We start from the raw sequence: 23,913 nt of genomic DNA on the forward strand, positions 1-23,913 counted from the left end.
TCCTGGTTTTGGATGCAGGATTATCACACAGCTTTTCCTCAGTGACAAATGAGCAGGTGATGGTGGGACTGGCTGCAGGGAAAGGCAGCAGAGGAGGGACACAGCTGAGGGCAGGTTTTCTGTGCTGAGGGCTGTACATGGCCCATCCCTGAGGACCGGGATAGCACTGAAGCACAATCAGAGAGCTGTGTGAGGATGGAGCCTGGGCTGGGCAGGAATGTCTGGAGGAGATCGGGATCCGTGGAACTGACAGTGTCCAAGCAGGGGAACAGCCAGCACTGCAGCATCTCAGCTGCTTCACCAAGCTGAGGAGAAGAAAAATGCCACCCCCACTCTCAGAAACCACGTCTTCTTTCCTCCCATCCACTCTGGAAGGGTCTCTGGGTGAGCTCCGATGGGTCCCTCAGGGGCTGTGGGTTTTGGGGACAGCTTTTTGATGGCAGGTGAGAGCTGTGCACTGACGGGCTGCTTCACATCAAGGCTGTCCTTTGCAGAAACAGCGTCTGGACATTTGGAAACGCAGCACAAACACGTCGCTGCTAGGAAGTGTATCAGAAAACATCACTGCTCCCTAAACCAGACACCATCAGGGTCACATCAAAGCACCACACACACCCCGAAGCCACCTGGGGACGTCTGTGGGGATATTCAGGCTTTCCCCAGGCAGCTGCGCGGCTCTACCCCCGCTGCCTCCTCGGGAGATGGCGATGAAACGCCTCTCCCCGCTCCTGAGGCCCTGCAACGGCGGATCTTCTCCACGGAGGTGATGCCGGGAGGAGCGAGATGATGGGGAGCCAAGGAACAGCTCCCGCCCCGCTGCGGCCGGGACGCGCCGCCCCGCGCTGTTGTGTCCCCGCCGGGCGCCCGTTGCCGCTCCCGTCGCGAGCGGAAGCGGAAGCGGCGGCGGCCGCGTGCGGCGATGGCGGCCCGCGGTACCGCGCGGCGCGGGGCGAGCGGGGGGTCCGCCCGCGGCCCCGACCCGCAGGAGGAGCCGCCGCCGCCGCTCCAGGCTGTGCTGGTCGCCGACAGCTTCAACCGCCGCTTTTTCCCGATCTCCAAGGACCGGCCACGGGTGAGAAATCCCCTCTGGGTGCTGCTGCCTGCGTCGCTCCGGTGCCTCCGGGGCCGCCTATCTCGGTGTGCACCGTCCCCGGGAGGCCGGGGTGGGCAGGGATCTGGCGAGAGGCCGGGCCGGGTCGGGAGGGGGCGAGGCTCCCCGACCTCCCGGGTTCGGGCAACCCCCGCCGCGGCTTGTCCCCCCCTCCTGCGCTCCGACAGTTCTCGCCCGTGGGAATTTCCGTCCCCTCTGGAGAGGCAGCGAGGATCTGATTGCTGCCTTGGTGCTGCCCGCTTTTCCATATGGCCTGGCGAACTGCGCTGTTGGCTCCTCGTCTGTGGCTGGTGCAGGACTGGCAGCGGGTTTGGACGGGCTTGTTTATTATCAGAAAAGAAGAAACGAAATCTTGGCCCTTGCCAGCTGTAATGCATTAAAGAATATGGCCAGAAAAATGGATGGGGGTAGTACTTTTAATTATCCAACTCAAAAGGCTGTGTGTTAAAGGAACATGAAAAGCATCTGGAGACTTTAAGTCTGAACAATTATCTTACCTCATTTGCTGATGAAGTGTTGGTGGTGCTTGTAATTATACACGCAGGCTCAGGCCTGAGATGAAACAGCACCAAAAATGAATTAAGGAATGGTATGGCATCACTAAGGTGTGACTCAGTAACTCAGTTTAAAAGTGTGATTTGAATCTCAAGTCAAGAGAGTACTTATTTCACTTTAGGTTGGGTTTTTTTCCCCTTGTTTAATTCTGGACACTCATATTCCTGTGGCTTCATCATTCATGTCTGACAGGTTTTTCTTGAAGCAGTTAAAGCCTGAGTCAGGGAATCAGCACTGTTCTGTTGGGGTTCTTTCCAGTCTTTGTCATTTATCTGAGTCTTCTTGAACAGTTTTCAGTGATAACTTCATATTTTTATGCCTTTCTTTCTGAACTGAGGATCTGCCCCTAGAAGATCACAAATTAGCTCTTACTGTTTAGATCAACTGTAAAACGTTTTTATAAAACCTGGTATGGTTACTTACATTATGTTTCTGGTACTATTGATCACATTATATCCCCAGGTTGGAAGGGGCTGTTGCTGATGTTGGGGCACTGAGTGTTTGTTCAGCTATCTGTATGTTTTTTGGTTTTGTTATTTTTTCAGGCTCTTTTACCTATGGCAAATGTGGCTATGATTGACTATACCTTGGAGTTCCTAACAGCAACTGGAGTGGAAGAAACCTTTGTTTTCTGCTGTTGGAAGTCAGCTGAGATAAAAGAGCATTTGCAGTAAGAATCTCTTCTTTTTAGTTTTAGAAAGTATTCATCTACCCTCCAGTGAGCCTCAAAGGCCTCACTGATTCTTACGAAAACTGTAAGAGACATCCTTTCAGCAGTGGTCTCCTATTTCAGAAAAGACTGTTCCTGCTGTGTAGGAGGGTGGTTGTGCAGTTTGTTAAGAGTTGAGTGTTGTGGGACTGCTTGTCAGTTCACCTTCTGAGTGTACCCGAGCCTGGCAATATCGGGCTCACTGTCACAGGATGCTCCTTGCATCCCCTTACGGGTGTGGCATGCACTGGGACACTGTGTCGTAGTGTGTCGGTAGGAACAGCCTCTTTATTCCTTCCTGATGTTTTTTTCCCTTCTTCCAGAAAATCCAAGTGGTGCCGGCACACATCTCCCAATACGGTGCGCTTTGTCACCTCGGACCTGTACCGCTCCCTTGGTGACGTGCTGCGAGACGTGGATGCCAAGTCCCTTGTTCGTTCTGACTTCATCCTGGTCACTGGTGATGTGGTGTCCAACTTCAATATATCCAAAGCCCTGGAAGAGCACAAGTAGGTGCTGGAAGAGTGAACGCTTGCTCAGACTGTGGTCTGTAGCTCTCTGAGGAGTGTTCTCATAGTTCTGCCCTCCTTTTTTAGGTTACGTCGCAAGATGGAAAAGAATGTGTCTGTGATGACGATGATATTCAAGGAGTCCTCGCCTGGCCACCATGCCAGGTGCAAGGAGGATGACATTGTTATTGCTATGGACAGTGCCACAAACCGTGTCCTTCACTACCAGAGGACGCAGGGGCTGAAACGATTCCGCTTTCCTATGGTGCGTCTGGAACCTGGCAGGTGGAAAAGGACTGTGGTAGTGCAGCCCACCCAAGGAGATCCTCCCCGAATGAGGGCTGGGGAACTGTCCTAGCTGCTCCTCTTGGAGAAGCAGATGATAGGAAGTAACTTGGGGTAAACTGGCTTTTTCCCCCTTAATCTTTATTTGAGGCTTGGTGAAATCATGCTGGGACACACGTTTGTGGCTCATTCCAGTTTGAACTGAATGGCAGATGTACTTCTCACAGTTCAGGTTTTGCCCTTTATTTCCTTTCCATGATGTAAAACAGGGAAATGAGATTATTTGTGCTATCGCAGGGGCTCCCAAATTGGGGTGCATATACCTCTACCATACACAGATCATTTTTACCAAATCATTTAGGTTGGAAAAGTCCTCTGAGATCAGAGTCCAACCTTTGATCACCACCTTATCAACTAGACCATGGCACATCCAGTCATTTCTTGAATACCTCCAGGGATGGGACACCAGTAGCTCCCTGGACAGTCCATTTCAGTGTTTAACAACCCTTTCCATTTTGAAGTGTTGTTGAGCCTGACTTGGGGTGGGATTACAGAGGTGCAAGGAGTGGTACCTCCTATTACCTGTTTGTTGACTTAATGCAGTAAATGTCTATGGAGGCACTTTCTCCATGAGATAGATGGACCAGTTTTTTTCTTCAACTCAGAACTAAAGCTGTGATTGTATAATATTTTCATCCTCAAATCAGTAATCAAGAGGTTATTTCATGTCTTCAAATGGAAATACAAATCACTGTAGGAAACCAAAAATAAAAAACCAAAAGAAACAAAACCCAACAATACAAAACTGACCCACAGCTGTAAAAATTATATTTAGCTTTATCAATTTTTTTTTTTTTTTTTGTACAGTTGTAGCTCCCAGAGACTGAGGTAAGGAGCCTCCTGGAAGAAAAGTGATTGTTGGAAGTACAAGCTGTTTCTGGGAGGCTTGCACTTTGTAAGGGCAGGGGCAGTCTCTGCTAGCAGACACTCAACTCTTTGTGTGACCAGTCTGTGCTTGCTAGGATTGGGTCTAGTGTAGTTTCTAGATCTCTCTGATTCTCAGAACTTCATCTAGTTTAATATAATTCAGTCAATACTGCCCCTGGCTTATAGAAGCTTTTGGGGTTCAGTACTGCATGGGGCACTCAGGTCATCTGAATTTTTTCCTCTATCAGAGTCTGTTCCAGAACTCTATTGAGAATGTCGAGGTGCGCCATGACTTGCTGGATTGTCATATCAGCATCTGCTCTCCACAGGTGAGCCTTGCCCTTCCAAGGATCCAAAAATCAGTCTGCACTGCTCCCTTGGTACTACTGGTGTGCAGGGGCTTTATGTGGCCTGAGTACCAGGTTTGGAAAACAGAACTGTCTGAGCTGAGGGCCAGGGTGATCATGTGGTGCTGCTGTGTGGAACACATGGAGGCTCAGTCTGTTTATGGCATCCGCTGCTCAAGCCCAGGCAGAAATACATGGTGGATGCATCCAGAGACTGTCTGATTTGGCACAGAATGAAACTATTTCAGAAAAAATGTGATTTCACTTTGGTAGAATTAACATCTGTGGAGCAGAGGTGGTGGCTGTGCTCTGAAGTGTCAGTACTTGTAAGCTGGTACTATGATAGGGTAACATTCAGGGTTATTCCAGCTAAGGCTTAGTAACATATCTTCCAGATCTGATAAAGTTTGTCCACAGCCTTCCTTTGGGGGTGAAACTCCAAAGTGAGGCTGGGCAAATTGCTTGGAAATGCTAAGGCAATGTCTTACCCCTTTTGAAAACTAGAATCTCTTCATGGATTCAGGAGGAGATGGGAGGGTCAATATTCCTAGCAGAAGGAGTCAGAGCTTTGTTCAAGACAAGACCATCGCTTTCCTATATTGTATAATTTGACTCTGTGTTATTTCCATGTACTTTATTTCTGGCAGGTGGCTGAACTGTTCACAGACAATTTTGACTACCAGACACGGGATGACTTCGTGCGTGGTCTGTTGGTGAATGAGGAGGTAAGGAGAGGGTTGTTACAAGGGAGATCCTCTTACTTTGCCTTAGAGAACCTTCTGATGTGCTCCTGCCTGTCTCCCAGGTCCTGGGGAACCAGATCCATATGCATGTAGCAACAGAAGAGTATGGTGCTCATATATGCAACCTACTGATGTACGAAGCTGTGTGCTCTGACATCATCCGGCGCTGGGTTTATCCTCTCACTCCAGAGATGAACTTCACTGATGACAAGAACCAGAGTTACACCCACTCTAAACACAATATTTACCGAGGGGTGGATGTGAGCCTTGGCCATGGCAGTGTGCTGGAAGAAAACGTGCTCATCGGGCAGGGAACAGTCATTGGCAGCAACTGCTCCATCACCAACAGCGTTATTGGGCAGAACTGTAGGATAGGTGAGTGCAAGAATGAGGGATGTACCAGCCTTGCCAGGCCAGGACACACATTTGTTGAACTTCAGTTTTTAAAGTGTGTTTGGCACTGAGAGAGGATGATACATGGGTCCTGATTGATTGCTTGTGAAGAAAGGAGAAAATCTTGGTTTACTAGCAGAGGAAATAGATTAAAGTTTTGAGGGTACCATAATGAAGCTGGAAAGTACTTCATGCAAATGAGTTACTTCAGCAGCAGAGAATGCATGATCTTTACTGATCTAAAGTTATCAACCACCAACATCCTGCAAATAAGGGACATCTGTCCCCATTTTCATGAGCTGTTTCCTAGCAGCTCACTCCTAACCTTGCTCCCTCCTAGCTCACTTCCTCTTCGCCTTGGCTGGATTTTCTATTTTATTTTTTTTTTTGTGAATTGACTGTGTTTGTCCAAAACTGAGGTGTCAGTTGTTACTTTCAATTCTCTGTAGGGAACAAATTTGTCTTTCAATTTTGGGTAAGAAGTGGATGTAGGCCTCTGAGGTAAATTTTGCCCTGTTGTCTAACATCCATCATGTATCAAGGGCGTTGGGAGTCAGTAAGATGCTTCCTAGTGGACTCAGCAGTGTCAGAGAGCACCAGACAGCCTTCCTTAACAAATTTGTACTTGGTGTATAACAGGTGATAAAGTCACTTTGGATGGAGCTGTTCTGTGGGACCGAGTGCACGTAGCAGATAACGTGGAGATTAACCATTCTGTTGTCTGTGATGAGGCTGAAGTGAAGGAGAAAGTAAAGCTAAAGCCCCGCTGTGTCCTGTCTTCTCAGGTGAGCTGATTTATGTCTGTTCTGCTTTCTGCCTCTCTTGGCAGGTTACTCATCTTACACTGTACTATTCCAGAACACAGGGCTGCCCCAAGTCTTTTTGCAGAGGTGGAAACTGTGCTAGTGCTCCTACCCTTTTCTTCCCTTTGCTTGGCTGGAACAGTATAGTATGAAATGTAGCCATGCTGATGTCTTCAGTTACACTTGCTAGGGACAGCTTGTCTGGAGGAGGTTCTGGTGGAAGTACAAGGGCCAGTCAGAGTGTTTTTCATTAAGATATGTCTCACGTATTTTCAGGTAGTAGTGGGTCCTGGCATTACTCTCTCTGAGGGCACAGTGATCTCTCTGCACCCCCCAGATGAGGAGGAAGAGGACGATGACCAGTTCAGCGATGATTCTGGTGTAAACAAGGAGAGCAAAGTGAAATTGAAAGGTATGAGAGTCTGTCTCCATGCACTAAAGCTATGCAGAAGGTTTTGTCTTCCATGGTCTTTTGGGGTCTTTACCAGCCCCATTCCAGACACTGCAGGGCCAGGGTGCTTAGTGCTTCATTCAACCTGGAACCTATATGTTTTAATCAGGGCAAGCAAGGATACTCAGCTGTGTCCAAGGGCTTTGTCCTTGTGAAATACTGTTGCTACAGTGTGGGTTTGTCAAGGGATCTAAACATGGTCTGCCAAATGTTGCTGCTGTAGGAAGGAGTAAGTCACTTGTCAAAGCATGTGAGAAAATCCAAGCTGAAACCCATATGCATCTGCAGGAATCCCAGCTCCTTCTTGATGAAGGCTATTTAGGGGCAGTAATATGCAGGTTATATCAGTCTATTTCAGCTTTGCCTGTAAGCAGATCCAGTACATCCACACTCTGATTGCTGATTCTTTTTCAGGTTACAATAAAAAGGATGTAGGCTCAGAAGGCAGAGGCTATCTCTGGAAAGCAGATGACAAGAATGAAGAGGATGAAGAAGAGCAGAGACAAAGCCTATGGGGTGAGGAGAAGTTTAGTGTGGTCACCTGGGGGTGAACAGATAGGCATGTGGGCCAAGTGGGATTCTGGTAGTTGTGTCTAGAGCAAGACTTGGGCTTTGTGAAGCAGATTGGCTCCATGTAACAGCTATGTGTGGAGGGAGAGTGAGAGGTAAAAGCAGGTCATGGACCAGATTCTCTCTACATGTGCTCTGTGGAAGGTGTTTGTTAGATATTTGCCTTACACTAACACACAGAGCTGTCTGTGCTGGGAATGCTGCACTATGGGTCACTCACCAGGCCCTCCCTCAGATGGGAATATGCTTTGGCTATTCCAGGTGCTGTTGGCTTTCTTCCTGCCAGTGGCAGGGTCTGCTGACATTGCTCCACTGTGAGTCAGCAGTCTGCGCAAAATGCAGTTGCTTCTGTCCCTGTCCTTTGTTGTCTGCCTGCAGACTCCCAAAAAATCCCATTATCCTAGTGCCAGCTGTAGTGTTCCCTCTGCAACGAATATAATTATCTGGACCTGTAAATAGAAGCTTCCTTGCAAGGACAGATAGTTGCTGACTTGGTTGGGAAGTCCCTGGGACAGCTGGTTCCTCATGGCATGTGATAGTTGCAGCTTTTTAGTGCTGAATGCTGCATCTTCTCCTTCCTCAGGCCCAGTTATGCACTCTGAGGAAGAGAGCGAATCTGACAGTGACCTGAGCATGGGCTCTGAGGAGCCAGACAGTCGGGCAGCTTCCCCTCAGCTGGATGACATCAAAGGTGAGATGGGCTAAAGAAGTACAGCGACTGTAGATAATGCAGTGTGGGAGGTTTGTGCTGCTTTCTTTAGGTGTACAGGAAAATTTGAGCATCTCTATGATACATTGTTTCCTGATCTCACTTCCTGCGTTTTCTACAGAGTTCTTCAATATTCCCCGTATCACTACTGGGTTAACCCAAGGCAGTCAAGGGTGAGAAACTAGACAAAGAGCCTCCATCTTTCTCATCCTCATCACTGGACCTTCATGAAAGAGACCTCCCTGAGATGTCTGTTTAAATAGCAGTGCCATAGCCTAATTTTAGAGACTATGGGAAGGTCCAGCCGAGTTTCACTGTATGGACAGCTTAGTACTGTAATCATTCTGGAGAAATAAATATCCTTGTAGGAGCTGCCTCTTTTGGAAGAGATGCTTTGATTTTCTGTTTTGTTGTGTTAAGCTTATCCGGATTTGAAAGAGGTTCAGGCCAAATTGGAAAAACTCAAAAACTTTCTCATGTTGGAATATCACCACAAAGGAAATTACACCAATAAATTTTAGATTTGAATTAATACTTTCAATTATGGGAAGATGATGTTTGTCTGAATAGGAAAGACTAGATTATGAAAGTATAACAGAAAATCTTCTCTAAAAAGCTGCAGAGGTAAATAGCTTTGTACTGGTTTCTGTGGATACATCAATGATATTTAGTTGGTGGTTTCCTTTGTTTGAATTATATCCCACTATTTATAAGTATAGTTGCTGTGGGTTTGTGTCAGCTTACAGAGAACAAATAGACATCTGTGTCAGAATACTTTTTTTGTGAAGGGAATCATTCCTTCAGTAATGAGCAGTTTGAAGAATCTGTGCTTTTCCCTCAAGTCTAACTGCCTGTCCTTTCTTTCATTAGTTTTCCAGAATGAGGTTCTGGGTACGTTACAAAGGGGTGAAGAAGAAAACATTTCCTGTGACAACCTGGTCCTGGAAATCAACTCCCTCAAGTGAGTTGGGGATGTCCTTAAGCATCCTTGGGACATCCTTAGGGATATTGTTCCTTATGCTGAACAGTTGGGATTGACAGCAGACATGTCAAAAGAAGAGGAGAAACCATGTGAATGCCCATTGTTAGGCATTTTATCAATATGGAGCATGAGAAATGCAGCTTAGACATCATGACTGAATGACAGCAGGAGTTGATGGAGAGCACCAGCTGCATGTCTAGCATCCTTGGTGGTTAGGCTTTTCCTGCCCCATCTCTGTAACAAGAGATTGAGTTGCTGCTAAATAACTGTGGACTGAAGAGAACAAGCCAGTTCTTGGTATGACTGCCTGGAAGTTCATGCAGGGTGTGCTACTCTGGGCATTGCAGCATTCAGCCACCTGCCTGCAGCTGGGGCTGTGCTATGGTGTGGCTTGTCCACAGTATTTTTACAGCAGCAAGTCTAGAACACATAATCAGAGTGCCTTTTGTCTAGTGTTTGTCAAATCTAAACCTGTGGGCCTGTATTTGTAAAAGAGCATTCCTACAGCACTCTGGTAAATGTGAGGGTGCTGTCCCTGCAGCAGCTTGTTCCAATTGTGAAAACACATTTTCAGGACTTATGCAGGGCCTGATGAATCACTGATAAAGTGATTTTATTGTCTGAATATTTGCAAAACCAAATAAACAAAAAATAGGTTGAGAAGATGAAAATGAGACTTTCTACTCTATTTCTGTGAATAGCCACAGTCTGCAGAGATCAGACAGTGTGAAATGTTGAGGGGTTTTTGCCTTTTTCATTGTAGGTATGCATATAACATTGGCCTGAACGAGATGATGCAGGTGCTCAGTAAAGTGATCCTGGAGTTCCCACTGCAGCAGCTGGATGCAAACCTGGACTCCCAGAACTATTTCTCAGCACTACTTCCTGTGAGTCCTGCTCTGTTTGACTCTTCCTTGGGCTCTCTGTGTGCCCCAAGTAGCTCCTGCCTGAGAAATCTCTTTGGTTAAGCCTGGAGCCACTTGAACTCCTTGAGTTCATGAGCCTCTTTGTCTTCTATAGAAGTAAGAATGAACTGAAACTGTTGTTCCTGCTTGACAGAGCTCACCTGAGACTGCAAGTGTGGGAGCTCTACTTCAATACCTGTGGTTATTTCTGTTGCCTGTGTGAGACAGTAGAAGTGCATCATTTGTAAAAGTGAAAAGAGAAGGTCTGGTAGAGATGTCTTTACAGGCTTGCATTCCAGCAATGCGGTTTTAATCCATCTCAAGTCCTGTGCCTGGGACAGTGGGGAGCACAGTGGGGATCCCAGTGGATCTTCCTTGTGTGCATCCTGTAATTGGTGACAATTTTTTTCAAGCCAAATGTAAAGTCATGATATCGTAGTCCTTGTGCAAAGATAAAGTTCTGCTTTCTTTCTAGGGAGATGGGTTGTATAGTTGGGTGTACCAACTTCAATTTCCTGCCTTATGGCAGACAAAATAGGGTAGGATCTGTTTTTAAAAGCAGGCAGTTTTCTCTTAATGGTTTTGTTCACCCAAGCTGAAGTCACTGTAGTATTTTTGTCTCTTTGTCCATTTATGTATTTGACTTTGCAAACTCTACAGATTCTGAATGTGCTCTTTCAGAATGAATAGGTCTGACACATGTCTGAGAAAGACTACTTCAATTTTTTAGGACTACTTTTTTTTTAGGAGATTGAAAGGAACACTGAACTTCCTCATAATCTTTTCTCTGAGGAAGTATGTGCTTTCAATTGATGGGAAAAGGTGGAAAACATTCTCCTTTGTGTAGGTGTAAGAATGCTACTTAATTCACCCCTTGGACATGTGATGTCCAATGTAAACAAACATGTCCATGTTTACATGGAGATTTCTGCCTTCTGCAGAAAACATCCATGTAAACTGATCTATTCTTCAGATGGCTTAGTGAGATTTTGCTGCTCACTCTGTTTAAATTCTGCTTGCTTTTGTTCATTTTTCCAGACTGTTTTCTTGAATAGCAAGCATGTCCTGTCCTAGAAAAAGAATTGAAGGAGGAGGACTGAAGAAAATGTTGGAGCAGGTGTTAGATTCTAGGTGGAAAGCAGTACATCTAGACAACAGCTTGTGTGGAGTTGGTAGCTATATAGAATAGTGGGATTTTTTTTTTTTATCCCAACTGGGATATGGCATCTCTTGGTCTTCCAGATTAGGCTCCTACTCTAGCATGAGTGGTAAAGGAGAATTTCACTGCAGCACCCAGTTAGAAGATGTTGTAGTCTGGGATGAAGCATATAAATGCATAAAGTTTTGTGTAATTACCCCAAACCCCTAGAAGCTGAAGACAATGGTAGTACATGAAGAGTTTCTCTGGGTAACTTTGTCCATATATTTTTCATCAAAGGAAAGCTAATGCTTATGTTTAGCAGCAGAAAGAGCAAGTCAGCTCACCTTTAGTGAGAAGTAGTAATAATCAAATTGTAATGTTTAGAGTGGCCATGTGTCATGTCATGGGCAGGTGGCATTTGTCTAGGCAGGGAATTGTGTTCATTTATGAAGTACAAATTACCCTTAGATTTTTCAAAAAAAGCCAGGTGTCAAACCAATTGAACATCATGGCAGCCAGTTTCTCTAGATTCTCCCTTGTAAAGAACAACCAATAAGTTTCTTAGAGAATCCTTCTCTGGGACAGATTGTGCATCAGATGGTGCCTTCACTGTGTTCAGGATTGCTGTGCTGACTTTCTGAACTGCATTCAGCAGGAGCACAGTGTCCTGGTCAGGTACAGGTGTGTTCACTTGCACTCATGATGTTTGTCACTGTTACAATAACCCAGTATTTGGGATGAGATACATCTCTAATAGATGTAATGAACCACCCTAAAAAGGCTTATTAAACACACATCACTGGTCTTCTGAGGCAGCAGCTTTGTGTATTTACCAGCAGTGCTCTGAAAAGACCCATTCTTTGGGCAGAAGTTGTACAGCATCTGGAACAGTGGCTTCTCTGCAGCTTGCAATTCCCTGGTTAGCAAAAAGAACATTAATTTACTAATTCTGATTTGCAGTCTGCAAATCCCAAGCACAGGCTTGGTATTTAGTTAGTACATAATGAAAGCAGTTGCTGCTGAAGTTTGCAGCTAAAACTGCCTCAGGCAATAGCAGTTTTGGGCTGAGAGCTGCTCATAATGGTGTAGTTATGGAAAAGTGTTATTTTGTGTGAGTTGAGGCTACCTGCATTCTGAGAGTGATGGGTATCCGAAGCCCACCGAACCTTACAGACCTTTTTATGTTTCTCACTCTCTTTGTAGCTCAACTCTGACCAAGAAATGCTGAATTAAGATGGGTTGTTTATGTAAAACCTATGTCAGAGCAGTCCCAGGCAGCTCAGGAGGGGAAATGGTGGGAATGCCATAGTTGTGATGTATGGTTTGACGTGAAACCACAGTATGTGGTCTGAAGTGCTGACCCCTGAGCATGATGCTCTAAAGTGTTGCAGCAATTTTAGGAAACACGCATCTCGTAAAGGATATTCCCGTGGGTAGTTTTTTCAGATGAAACATGCAGGCTTGAGAAATAGAGATAGCCAGTTTGAGGTATGTCAGGCATCTTGTTCAGTTCTTGTACAAGCTGTAAAGGAGAGAAGGTGCAGAAATAGACCTTTCCAACAGCTATAAACCTTTCCCAGATCTGGGATTCTGTAATTGTGTGTATGTGAACACACTGTGGGATTGCTTATTTGGGGACCAAATGGATTTCTGCTGTCACTGAAGCCATTTATGGTGATTAGCACAGTTGCTGTTGTGGTCTGACAGGCTGGAATTACAGTTTTGTCCATCATGTTTTGCACATACTTCCTGATGGTGTTCTGTGCTGGTGGTAGGTATAAAATGATCTTGGTGTTGAGACTGTCCTTCTGACAAGAGAGCTGGATCACAAACCTCTTTGAAGTTGGAATATCGTTGACCAGATTTGATGAAAAATGAATCAACCTGTTAGAGAAATCTCATTGCTTTCTCCAAACTGTAGGTTGTTTTGAGGAATTATCTGTGTAGAGTCAAAGCCTGAAAAATTGTGATATTGTCCATAGGCCTCTCTGTCAGGTAACTTTCCACATTTTTCAGTGTTTCATCAACTCCACATTGCAAGCTTCTAATTCTCCAGTTTAGATTTTCATGAAACTCCCAAAATAGTCTCTCTGGTCAGGCTTAGAGGATGTTTTTCCTAGGGGCTCTGTGGGGCTGAGCCCTACTATCCCCATTAGCACCAGTTACGGTGCAATACAACTTGACACAGTATATTTTTACTTCTTTCCCTTTTCCAGCAGCAGGCACACTGAATTGAGTCGTGGGGTTGTGAGTGTTTTCTTTACAAATAACCTTCTTTCAGAAACTCAATAGCTTCTGATTAGATTTGTGCCTGCTTATGATTTAAAGGTGTTAATAGAAAGGTATTACAAAGTGTTTCTTAGCCTGGAAGGAACTTCTCAGTAGCTTTACTGCAGTTGAGGTGAAGATTCCAAAGAATAATAAGAATGGGGAAATGGTTGTAGAGGAGGGAAGAGTGTTTAGTATTTTGCTAAACACTAAAGTACCTCCTGTAAATGCCACAGAACCCTCAGTTGTTTTATTGTGATACCATGATGATCAGGATCATTCTATGCTGTTACTGCTGTTCCTTAAACCAGCCAATGTACCACTGCACATTTTATTTGTTTGTACTAATCCTTTTCTTTGTTTCTGCTTGAGGCATGCAAATTCTAGCATGGTTGCATAGCAAATGTCTCTGAAGAGGTGATGGAGTGCTCTGTACTCCATCTACAGTACTACTGAGCAGAGCAGCATTGTTTCCTAGCTCAGGCTACCTTTGGTAGTCCTCACTAGCCTGGCACTCTCCCTCTCTCAGGTCTAATGCCTGTTAACAGTTATCCTGGACAGTATAATGCTGATGAACCCCAAATGTAGGTGACTAAAAGCTTCTTCATCACACCCCAAGCCCCTGTGGATTTCCAATTTCCCTTCAAAACAGACCAGATGTGTTCTGCAAGGAGACACTGCTGAAGGCACAGCAAACCACTGTATCTGTGCAAGCATGCCAGGGGTGTAGTTTCAGGATTGCCTGCTGTTGAATTATTCCATTTAAAAAGATGTGGAACTCTGATTTAATTTCCTACGATGTTTTTGTAGGGTGGTGAGGTCATGATGTGGCCAATGAAGAATTTTTGTATCTTATCCAAGCCCTGATAGCTTTTAAAATTTTTATGGACAGGGATCTAAGTATTATCTCCTATCCCAGATTCAGGTCAGTTTGTGCTGCTTTGCAGAGCTCCCTGCTGCATATTTCCCAGATAGGTACAACAAGGGAAGGAGCTGTGGGAGACTCAGAAATACTGTTTGAAGAGGCAGCACTAAAATTATTAAACTTAAAACTTCAAGAAAAATAAGCCTTGGAGGAGAGAACAACTAATAGTGTAACAACTTCTTGCCCTTCATCCTTCCCACCCATTCCCTGCAGCAGGCTTCAGGATCCAAACAAGCCTCTAGGCACACAGCAAATGTGTGATTTGCACTTAGGGGCTGCTCTGACGTGTTCCTGTTTTAGGGTTGGTTGTTTTTCACTGTTCACTTCTACTCAGCTGGTAATTAACCTGGCATTATCTTTTTCTATGTTGCCTTATTCGTCCTTCTGCTTTGAAGGAAAATTCCACTGAAATGTCAGCTGTTCTGTGGGGGGAGGCTCTGAGTAGCATGGAGGTATCTCTCCTTATCAGTCTGCAGTGAAGAGGTTTTATTTGAATACCAGACTCCATTGAACACATTTATTGTGATGATCTAGTATTCCATCAAGAGAGGCAAAAATAAGAAAGCTAATAGATATTTTGAAACCTTAGTAAAACCAGGTTCTGTCCTCACATGTGAGACTCAATAGCATCTGTTTCATGGACAGCAAGGGTCAAATACCTGAAGTAGTCAGCTGAATGGTTTCATAAAATGCTTCCCTGGGTCACTTTCTTGGTGTAACACAGCTGAGACACAGGGCTGAGTGCACCCATCCATCTCAGCTCAGGAGATCTTCTGTGTTTTCTCCCTGCAGCTGTTGAAGAACTGGACCCCATTGTTTAAGAACTACATAAAACGAGCGTCAGATCACTTGAATGCCTTATGTGCCATTGAAGAATTCTTCTTGGAACATGACAGTCTCTGCACATCGATAGCTAAAGTGAGTATCCGCTCCCAAACCTGTTTTTGCTAGATTCACAGTAGAATGCATCCTATTTACATAATCACCTCTCTGCTTTAGGGGAGAGAATTTTGGGGTCTTGGTGGTGAGGGTGTGTAGAAAATCCATCTGTAACAATTTATTTAAAAACAAAAAAAGTTCTGTGTCTGCCTGTGCCTCTGAGGGAGCACAGCTGAGGGTGAGTATTAATTACCACCCTGCAGCCTGTGGGGAGCTATTATTTTGCAGCTTCCAACATAGATGTCCTTGTTGTATGACGCTGGAAGAGGCAAGGCCAGAGATTCACTCATTTCATTTATCTCTCCATGGTCCCTGGGATCTCACTGCTAAATGGTTTATCCTACTTTGGAATGCAAAACAGAAAAGCTGCGAATAAAAGTGGAATTTTATTCAGGCTGAGCTAGTTATGAAATTGGGAGTAAAGGGAATCTGCCATGTGGCTTATTATCTGTCTCCCTGCTTCTGAGAATTTTCATATATTCCTCCTCACCATCCTTCACAAATATTTTGTCCCTGCATTCTGTCTGCCCTATCACATGGAGAGCATTTGACTTGGATTGCAAGGCTTCTTTAGCATCAACTCAGGAAGCCCCTGTCTGTGTTGGAAGAGCTCTCCTAGAGCCTGCTTAGCTCTTGATTCCTCAAGAAAGAGTAATCCTAACTTCTGCTACCAGTACTTCTGGCTGATGGCAAAGCACTTAGGACTGGAGCCAAAAGCCTTCAGTTTGGTGAGCCAAAATGTCCTTGAATCACAGCAATTGTTTGGCATGTGTCCATTATTCTAGGGGCCTGGGTTTCCCTAGAGGCTGGGAATTGAAGTGACACTTTATATTCGGAGTTGGCAGCCAGCTTTGTTAGTGCTGCACTGCAGGGAGACCAACGGCGAAGTGCCTGCTCTGCCTGAGCACAAAGGCACCCTGAGAAAGCCTGATGGTGTCTCCCCCTTGCTCACGGGGCAGGGGCTTGAGCTGACGAATGACCAGTTGTTTTTGTCACCTGCCATAAGGCACTGCAAAGAGAGAGCTGGCAGGAGGAGGGAGCCTGGGGTGCAGAGCTGGATAGGTTCATGCTCCTCTGCCCGTGTCACTGTTGTATGTAAGCCTGCATCAGTTGCTCGTTGGATCTGCTTTGGGGATGGTGTTTGGGTTTGCTTTAAAAATAACTTACATCTTGAACTGATGTCCTCTGTGACCCCTTGTTGCCCACTGCTCTCAGTCCTACCCAACATCCTCAGAGCTGAAGCTGGTGGGGCTTCAACTTTGACTCATTATGTGTCACAGCATCCATCAGGAACATAAGGCTTGGTGGGAGAATCACGGTTATTTTTAACAGTAGAAGGAAAATGAAGCAGACTGAGTGCCTTCTGGAGAAGACAGAGCTGAGAGACACAGCTTACGTGCAAACTTTGTACTTGGACGTGAGCTAGTCCCAAAAGAGTTTATAGAGAGCCTGTTGCTCTTTTCTAATTGATGCAGGTGTTGATGACATTTTACCAGCTGGAAATTCTGGAAGAAGATGTAATTCTCAATTGGTTCTCTTTGCGGGATACGTCTGACAAAGGAAAGCAGCTTCGTAAGAACCAACGGGTGAGTCACAAAGGTGTTGGGAGAGGCCACAGTGGGGGGAGAAAGATAGACAACAGCTGCTGAAAGAAACTTCGAGTGAAGTTTGGTGTCACTGTCACCTTCTGTGGAGCAGCTGCCATCACATAGTAGGCCAAGAAACACTGCACAAAAACAGTGCGCTAAGCAACACAGATTTGTTCTCCAGAGCAGACATTTCTGTGCATTCTGCCATAATCATCCTGTTTGGATGAGGAATGGAGGTAGTATGAGAATTGTTTCTAGTGGGCTCTGTAGCACGAGGCCAGCACTTTCTGGGAGTAGCAGCACGGCTTCACTAAGCCAACACCCATTTGCAATGGGCTTTAGGCCAATGCCCTGTGTGCTGGCCCCATGCAATTCCTTTGAAGCTTTCATTCCTGGCTCAGCAGTCCCTTCACATATATTTCTAAGCATTTGCTGTACTGAGTGGTTTCATTTGGCTTCTGTTGCAAGGAGCATATAAACTTCCCTCCTCCATCAGGCAGAACTTTGTGCTGCAGTTTTGCTGAGCCCTGTTCCAGTCCTCCTCCCTGGATCTGGAAGAGAAGTAGAGGAAAAAAAAGCCATCTGAAGAACAACTTTGTTCAAGACCTTTGCAAAGTCAGCTATTAGTATAGGTCAGCAAAGCTTTCAGCTGCTTGTTCAAGCCCAGTTAAAATATAAAATGAACTGCCTTTATAACAGCAGTTTCTGAGGGACAAGATTTTTTCCCCAGCAGAGTTTTCCTAACATGTCAGCTGAGGTGAAGCTGCCATCAAGCTTTTGTCTTTTTGCTGAGTGTTGGAAGGATTGTCTGACTGGAGGAATCTCCTTTAGGAATTTAATCAGTCTGCATTTGTCTGTGGTATCCCAGTTGTTTTTCACCTAATTGTATCTCCCTCCCTCAATCTGCCTCCATTTCTGTTTCTTCTGGAAACATTCTCTTTCTTGTGCATTATAGTGATGGTCACTCACACAAGTGTATTTGTTGAGCATTTCCAGCATCCCTTAGGTGTCAGTTGTTACCCAATTATGTCTCATTCTCTCTGCAGCTCCAGAAGTTTATCCAGTGGCTGGAGGAGGCAGAGGAGGAGTCGTCTGATGGCGACCAAGACTGACATGGTGGCTCAGCATGAGAAGAGGCTCTCACTGCCTTTCTGGGCCAAGTGGGCAGGGCAAGATCAATGCCAGTGCATGGTGTGTAGATGTGGGGCCTGACATCGAAGTGACTGACAATCCCATCATTAATTCAGTTGTGTGTTCCCAACTTTGCCACTTCCCTCCCTCCCTCATTTGCACCTTATGTTGCAACCCAGTGTAAAAACTATAAGGGAAAAGCAGGAGGTGGTGATACCTAGAATCCCTCTGGAACCTGGATATGATGTACTGTAAGCTATTTTTGGGAGGTCCTTGTTACTAATACAAAGGGAGAGAGTAGATGCAAATGCATACGATGCCCCTGTAGACCTAACCATCAGGGTTGTGGAAGAGTGGTCATACAGCTAAGGTATTTGGAGTCATTGTTGCTTCTGGAGCTAAGGGAACTCCTGCTGAAGAGACACTGGCAAGGTTGGTGAGTAAGAGCATGTGGATTAGGATCTGGAGTGCAGGACTAGAATTCAGGAGTTCTTGTGCCTGGAGAAGATGCAATGTCTGAGGATGCCCAAGGCATTTTGCAGCCTAGAAGGCACTTCTGTGATCTTTACAAAAGGGAAAATCTCTTGCCATCTGCCATGTTAGGATCTAACACAAGTTGCACAGCGGAGTTGGTAAAACCATGTGTTTCTGTAGAACTGGGGGTGATGTGTGCTCAGCTTCCCCACAGGGTTGGCTGATGGTGGATGGCTGTACGGATCACCATATCCTGCACATATCATTCTTCTGAGCCCCCAGCTTAGCAGGCATGTTTTAGAGAAGTGTCTGTTTCTCTTTTTTATGAAAAGGGAGCAGAGGTGCCTGGCTCCTCCCACTGCACCAACTACACTTGGGTTTTGCCCTGGGGGCATTGACTGCACCAGCTGCTTTGAGGAGAATGCAAGTTCCTAAGTTCTGCTCCAGTGTGAAAAGGAGCGAATGGTATTTCCTTCAGCAGCACACAGTCTGTGTATCCACATGATTTCAGTTACATAAGCTTGCTTACTTCATGGCTGTTTATTTATTTGAAAACTTTCCTCAGACAGCAGGGAAAGTGCTGCAAACCCACCGTGAGGCTCTGCAGCTGCAGAGTAGCTCGGCAGGCAGCAGGGAGTGCGTGTGCCTCTGGCTCAGACAATGTGTGGCAGCAGCAAGGCCTTTAAGAACGGCTTGCTTGGAAGTGTCACTGTGCTGTATTCTCCCCTGCTCACAAAAAACAGAGTGAAAAGGGTACCACAACCATCAGCTTGTGTTCATAGGTGGGTTATTTGTTGGATGTTCTGACCTTGCCTCTGTCCCTTCAGGAGGAGCATGGAATAAATCCTTTGCAGGGGGAAATGCACTGGAGCTGCCCACTCAGGATATTTACTTGGCCGTTCCGTGGTGCCACAATTGTCAGTGAGGGGACAGCATTTGATGCTGGAACCAGGGATACTGCCTCTAAAAAGCTGATGTTCAGGCAGGGCCATCTTGTGCACTCACACTATCAGTTGCCAGGATTGTGCATAAATGTCCTTGTTTTCTGACATTGCAAACTCAGTCTTGTAAATGTTGGGGAAATAGTTGGTATTTGAATTTTCTGTATCTGCCAATATTTAATTCAGGGAGCAAATAAAAACTATCCTGGTGTTACCAGCTTGTTTCCCTTTTTTGACTTGGAATTTTATGTCTCCAGTCTCTGCCCTTGAGCAGGGCTTCATGTGTAAGTTAAATAACTCATCACTGCTTTTTTCCCAGATTTTAAGCACACAATAGGCAGGTAGGAAATCAGCACAGCACTGAATCAATGAAAGTGTTTGGTGGTAACTCATGTTTGCAACTAGAGAACAATTCATTAAAACTTCCGAACCTGGAATCCTGAAGTGGGTGAGGTTTGGTTTTGTACAGAATTATGTTGCAAAGATGAACCTTAAATCTAAAGAAATGTTATAATTTGTCATTATGGGAATTGATGGGTGATATGTCCTGCGTTGTGCCCTCCTGATGTTGGGAAATAGGAGTTGGCAGAGGCAGGGAAAGGCAACTGCAGAGCTCTTAGTAAAACCATTTACAAAACAGTGGCAAGACTTGGTTATTTTAAAATTTCTTTGGACATCTCAAGTATTTTTTTCCTTTTACAGGGTAAAAATGACTTAAGAATAAATTTAACATGTAGTGCTGTAAATAGTTCAGTTTGCCAGAAGTTCTTGATTATTTCTGCCAAGTAACAATTACACTTCTGTTTTTGCCACATTCCTTCCTCCTTTGCTCCAACTTTGTGGTATGAGCTGCTTTTTTACCTGGGAGTTAAAATCCAAGGGGAGAATGTTGCTTTATGGCCATGTCCTTCAGGCCCTGGTGGTGTGTGTGGTGGGGTAGTTTTACAGATGCCAAGAGTAGAGTAGCAAAAAGAAAACAAATTAGGACACTTGATACTCTCCAAGGTGGAGTTCTGGTGTGGTGCAGCATCCTTATGTACTGATATGTGTGGTACTTTTTAAAGGAGCATTTACTCCATTGCTGAAGTGTAGGATGGACTTGATGCTTTCTTACTGCTTCAGTCAAGAAGTTTTTTTGGTTGGAAGACTAGAAATGCCTTTGAGAGCAATCTTGAATGTGGAATCATTGCTGCCCATCTCTGAGCAATGTAATTTATTTTCCTAAGGCTATAATAATCAAGTTGTTTGGCTTTCCATCAGGGAGGGAGGTAAGGGGAAGGGGAGGGGAGGGGGAAAGGAAAGGAAAGGAAAGGAAAGGAAAGGAAAGGAAAGGAAAGGAAAGGAAAGGAAAGGAAAGGAAAGGAAAGGAAAGGAAAGGAAAGGAAAGGAAAGGAAAGGAAAGGAAAGGAAAGGAAAGGAAAGGAAAGGAAAGGAAAGGAAAGGAAAGGAAAGGAAAGGAAAGGAAAGGAAAGGAAGGAGGAGGAAAGGAAAGGAGGAAAGGAAAGGAGGAAAGGAAAGGAGGAGGAAAAGAAAGGCATTCTTGTAACCCTTTTAAAAGAAGATAATAGTTCGGTGTTGCTTAAAGGTGTAAGCAATGGAACTCAAGTACATCACCTCTGCTTTGGGCTGTTCCAAGGTGCACTAAAATGTCTGAAGCCTGTGTACTCTCTAAGAAGAAACAATGTTATCAATGGTGCAATTTTTAAGTTGCAATAATTGCAAAAATAAGCCAACAGGCAGTTCAGAAACTCTTCCTTGAGGACCTTGGAGTGCACAGCGTAATCCCCTCCTGCTAATTTCTTTGCCACTGTGTTAGTGAGTCATACAGCACAAGGCCTCTGTGAACAGTGAAACCAATCCATCATTGAGTCTATTCTGTCACTTGGCCTGTTTTAAAAGAAAAGGCAGCTGTAGCAATGAGATTTCATCTACTACTACCCTGGGGGGTGTGGTACTGCTCCCCTGAGCTGCATGTGCTCCTTTGGGAGCTCAGCACTACTGAAAATTGCCCTATTGGTAACAAAGGTGTCTAATGTGTACAATACAGGCTCTGAGGTGCATCCACAGCTGTGCTGGGAGGTGGGTGAGACAGTGGCCCTGCTAAGGGCAGACTAGGATTCTTTTACATGTGCCTGCTTTTGGGGCAGAGAGGTGTTACACAAAGACTTTAGGATTAGCTCTGTCAGGGTTGACACAGGAAGAAGTAATTTAAACTAAACTTTTCCATTCCTGACCTGGATTCTTCATTCCAGGTACACCAGCTTTTACCAGAGCTCCGAGCATAAAGAAATTACAATCTTCCAAGAGCTGATGTGGAAACACAGGAAAGTCTCAGACCTTTTACAACTTCTGCTTACCTGAGGACTTCCCTTAGATTCTTACTCTTTTTTTAAGTTTAATGTCAGGTTCTTCCCCCAGTCTAGCAGTGCTGCCCAGGTAATAACTAGCAATGCCTGCAGGACTATTTCATGCATTAGGAGGCTTATTTAGCTCAGCCTGCCTGCCTGCCTTAGGAACTTGGCTCTGTTCCCTCTAGGACCTCCCTGACTCCTTTTCCTACGGCAGGAGAGTCTAGTCTGAGGGCTGATCTAGTCTCATGCCCTGTGCAGGCCCACGGTGTGGTGCTTCCTCTGCATTTGTTCCTTCTAATCCAGGACGGTGCAAGGCAGTTCTTGTCCTTCCTGTTGGTGGGTGTTCCCAAAATTCCATCTACCCCAGCTCTGCTCTCAGCCACAGCTCCGGGAAACTGCTGATGGAGATGGTTCCGTGGTGCCCATTGGGTGCTGGCAAGGTGTGCAGAGGGGAAATCAGACAGCCTGAGACTGCTGTGGAACAGAGGCAAGTCCTAGGGGCTGGGATCACAGTGCTGATGACTATAGGTAAGGATGTGCTGGGGTCCAGGGAGATAGAGGATGGGAAGAAACCACACAGCCAAAAGGTGCCCAGTTGAAGAGGCCATGGTATGTGGAACGGGGGATGCTCACGAAGAGCAGAGGAAAGAGTCTGCTTAGTGAGGAAAAGATCTGAGTACTGGGATTAGTTGTTGGATGGTGACAAGGGGTTCAGAGGGAAGCCTCAGCTGTACATGAGCTGGGGTCAATGATAGTCCCTGTGTGTGGTGGCCATCTGAGACACAGTACAGGAAGCTCAGAGGCGTCTGCACATGGTAGAGTAGGGTAGAGATGGATATGCCTCATGTTTTGTAAGCTGTACTCACGGGGCACATAGCTGTGTGAGGAGCATGGGGAAAGCTGGGAGGTGTGTGATAAAGGACCAGGGCTGCAGAGATAGAAGGGGAGGCTTGGAGTGTGGACAGAAGCAGAGGCTGTGGGACACAGGAACGACCCTGTGTGTGAAGCAGCATCAGAGGGTGTAACAGGGGTGTGAAAGCTGAATGGGGGTGAGGAGCCTGGGAGAGGTATATTGCCAGCTGGCACTGGGACTGTGGGTGCACGGGGAGTACCAGGCTGCGGATGGGAGGATGTGGATATAAAGTATAAACCCCAACGCACCCACGGGCGATGGGGCTGGAGGTGTGCAGTCCCAGGGGCCGTGCACCCCCACGGGGCACGGTGGATGGGTGTGTAGGGCGGTCAGTTCCAAACGAGAGGGTCAGTTCTAGCGAAGGGGGGTCTCCTATCGATGCGGGATCTGGCTCGGGGGCAGGGTGCGGGCCAGCATCGTGGCGGGATCTGAGCCCAAACTCCCGGGCTGCCCGCTGAGCCCGGTCCCGGCCCATAGCGAGTGCCGGTGCGGGGCCGGTCCCGCTCCGCGCCGCGGCCCCGCGGGGCGCCGGTTCCGGTTCCGGCGGGGCCGGGACGGCGGGCGGGGCGGGGCCGGCCGAGGCCGAGCTTGCGCCGTGCAGCCGGGCGGCGCTGGGACCCGGAGAACAAGGGGCGCGGGGGGAGCGGGCGTGCGGAGGCCGCAGCCGGGCCGGGCCGGGGCGCGGGCGGGGGCCGGGCCGGGTCTGGGGGTCCGGGCCGGGGCGGAGGAGGCGGCGGAGGCAGAGGCGGGGGCCTGGCGGCCGGGCAGGGGCGCCATGGCGGCGGCCGAGACGAAGATCATTTACCACCTGGACGAGCAGGAGACGCCGTACCTGGTGAAGCTGCCGATCCCGGCCGAGCGCGTCACCCTCGGCGACTTCAAGGGGCTCCTCAACCGCCCCAACTACAAGTTCTACTTCAAGTCCATGGACGACGACTTCGGGTGAGAGCGGGCCCGGGCCCGGTCCCCCGGGGCCACGCGTGGAGCCCGGGCCCCGTGGGGCTCCCCGGGGAGCACGGGGGGGCGACTGGAGAACTCCCGCCCGTCACGGGGCTGGGCCGGGGCTGGCTGCCCCTCGGCCCCGGTTGCGCCCCGGGACGGCGGGGCCGGGACCCCGGGGTGGGGAGGTGCCCTTCTCGTGCCCGGCGCGGGGAGGGGGATCCCGATCCATCCTCCATCCCCACTGACTTTCCTTGTAGAGGATGGGGGTGGTGACCCCCTTGGGTTCTGTCTGGGGGGACA

General features: G+C 46.8%; 2 protein-coding genes and 1 long non-coding RNA gene across 7 annotated transcripts in view; 2 read left to right on the forward strand and 1 right to left on the reverse strand.

The window, feature by feature from the left end:
• The first annotated feature begins 861 nt into the window (after positions 1-861).
• On the forward strand, positions 862-19,621 carry EIF2B5 (eukaryotic translation initiation factor 2B subunit epsilon). The gene is made up of 16 exons (XM_023932939.2): positions 862-1,072; positions 2,212-2,336; positions 2,699-2,884; positions 2,972-3,149; positions 4,345-4,425; positions 5,091-5,168; positions 5,249-5,561; positions 6,219-6,364; positions 6,659-6,794; positions 7,248-7,349; positions 7,987-8,094; positions 8,983-9,073; positions 9,858-9,981; positions 15,126-15,251; positions 16,748-16,858; positions 17,908-19,621. The coding sequence occupies exons 1-16, from the start codon at positions 920-922 to the stop codon at positions 17,971-17,973; spliced, it is 2,124 nt and encodes a 707-aa protein (XP_023788707.2). The 5' UTR covers positions 862-919; the 3' UTR covers positions 17,974-19,621.
• Positions 11,946-23,761, reverse strand: LOC147651333 (uncharacterized). The gene is made up of 2 exons (XR_015274668.1): positions 23,504-23,761; positions 11,946-17,412 (listed from the first exon to the last, which is right to left on the reverse strand). It is a non-coding gene; the product is annotated as an uncharacterized LOC147651333 (long non-coding RNA).
• The window catches only part of DVL3 (dishevelled segment polarity protein 3), a 34,020-nt gene continuing 33,030 nt past the window's right edge, over positions 22,924-23,913 (forward strand). For 4 of the 5 annotated variants that reach the window (XM_086844684.1, XM_086844683.1, XM_086844686.1 and 1 more), the window contains exon 1: positions 23,410-23,613. In XM_086844684.1, the coding sequence (XP_086700810.1) occupies positions 23,447-23,613 (167 nt within the window). In that variant the 5' untranslated portion in view covers positions 23,410-23,446. Of the gene's footprint in view, positions 23,019-23,409; positions 23,614-23,913 lie in introns of those variants that run through there. The other variant, XM_086844681.1, reaches the window with a different exon arrangement.

This window comes from Cyanistes caeruleus, chromosome 10, assembly GCF_971803275.1.
Source record: "Cyanistes caeruleus chromosome 10, bCyaCae1.hap1.1, whole genome shotgun sequence".
NCBI lineage: Eukaryota > Metazoa > Chordata > Aves > Passeriformes > Paridae > Cyanistes > Cyanistes caeruleus.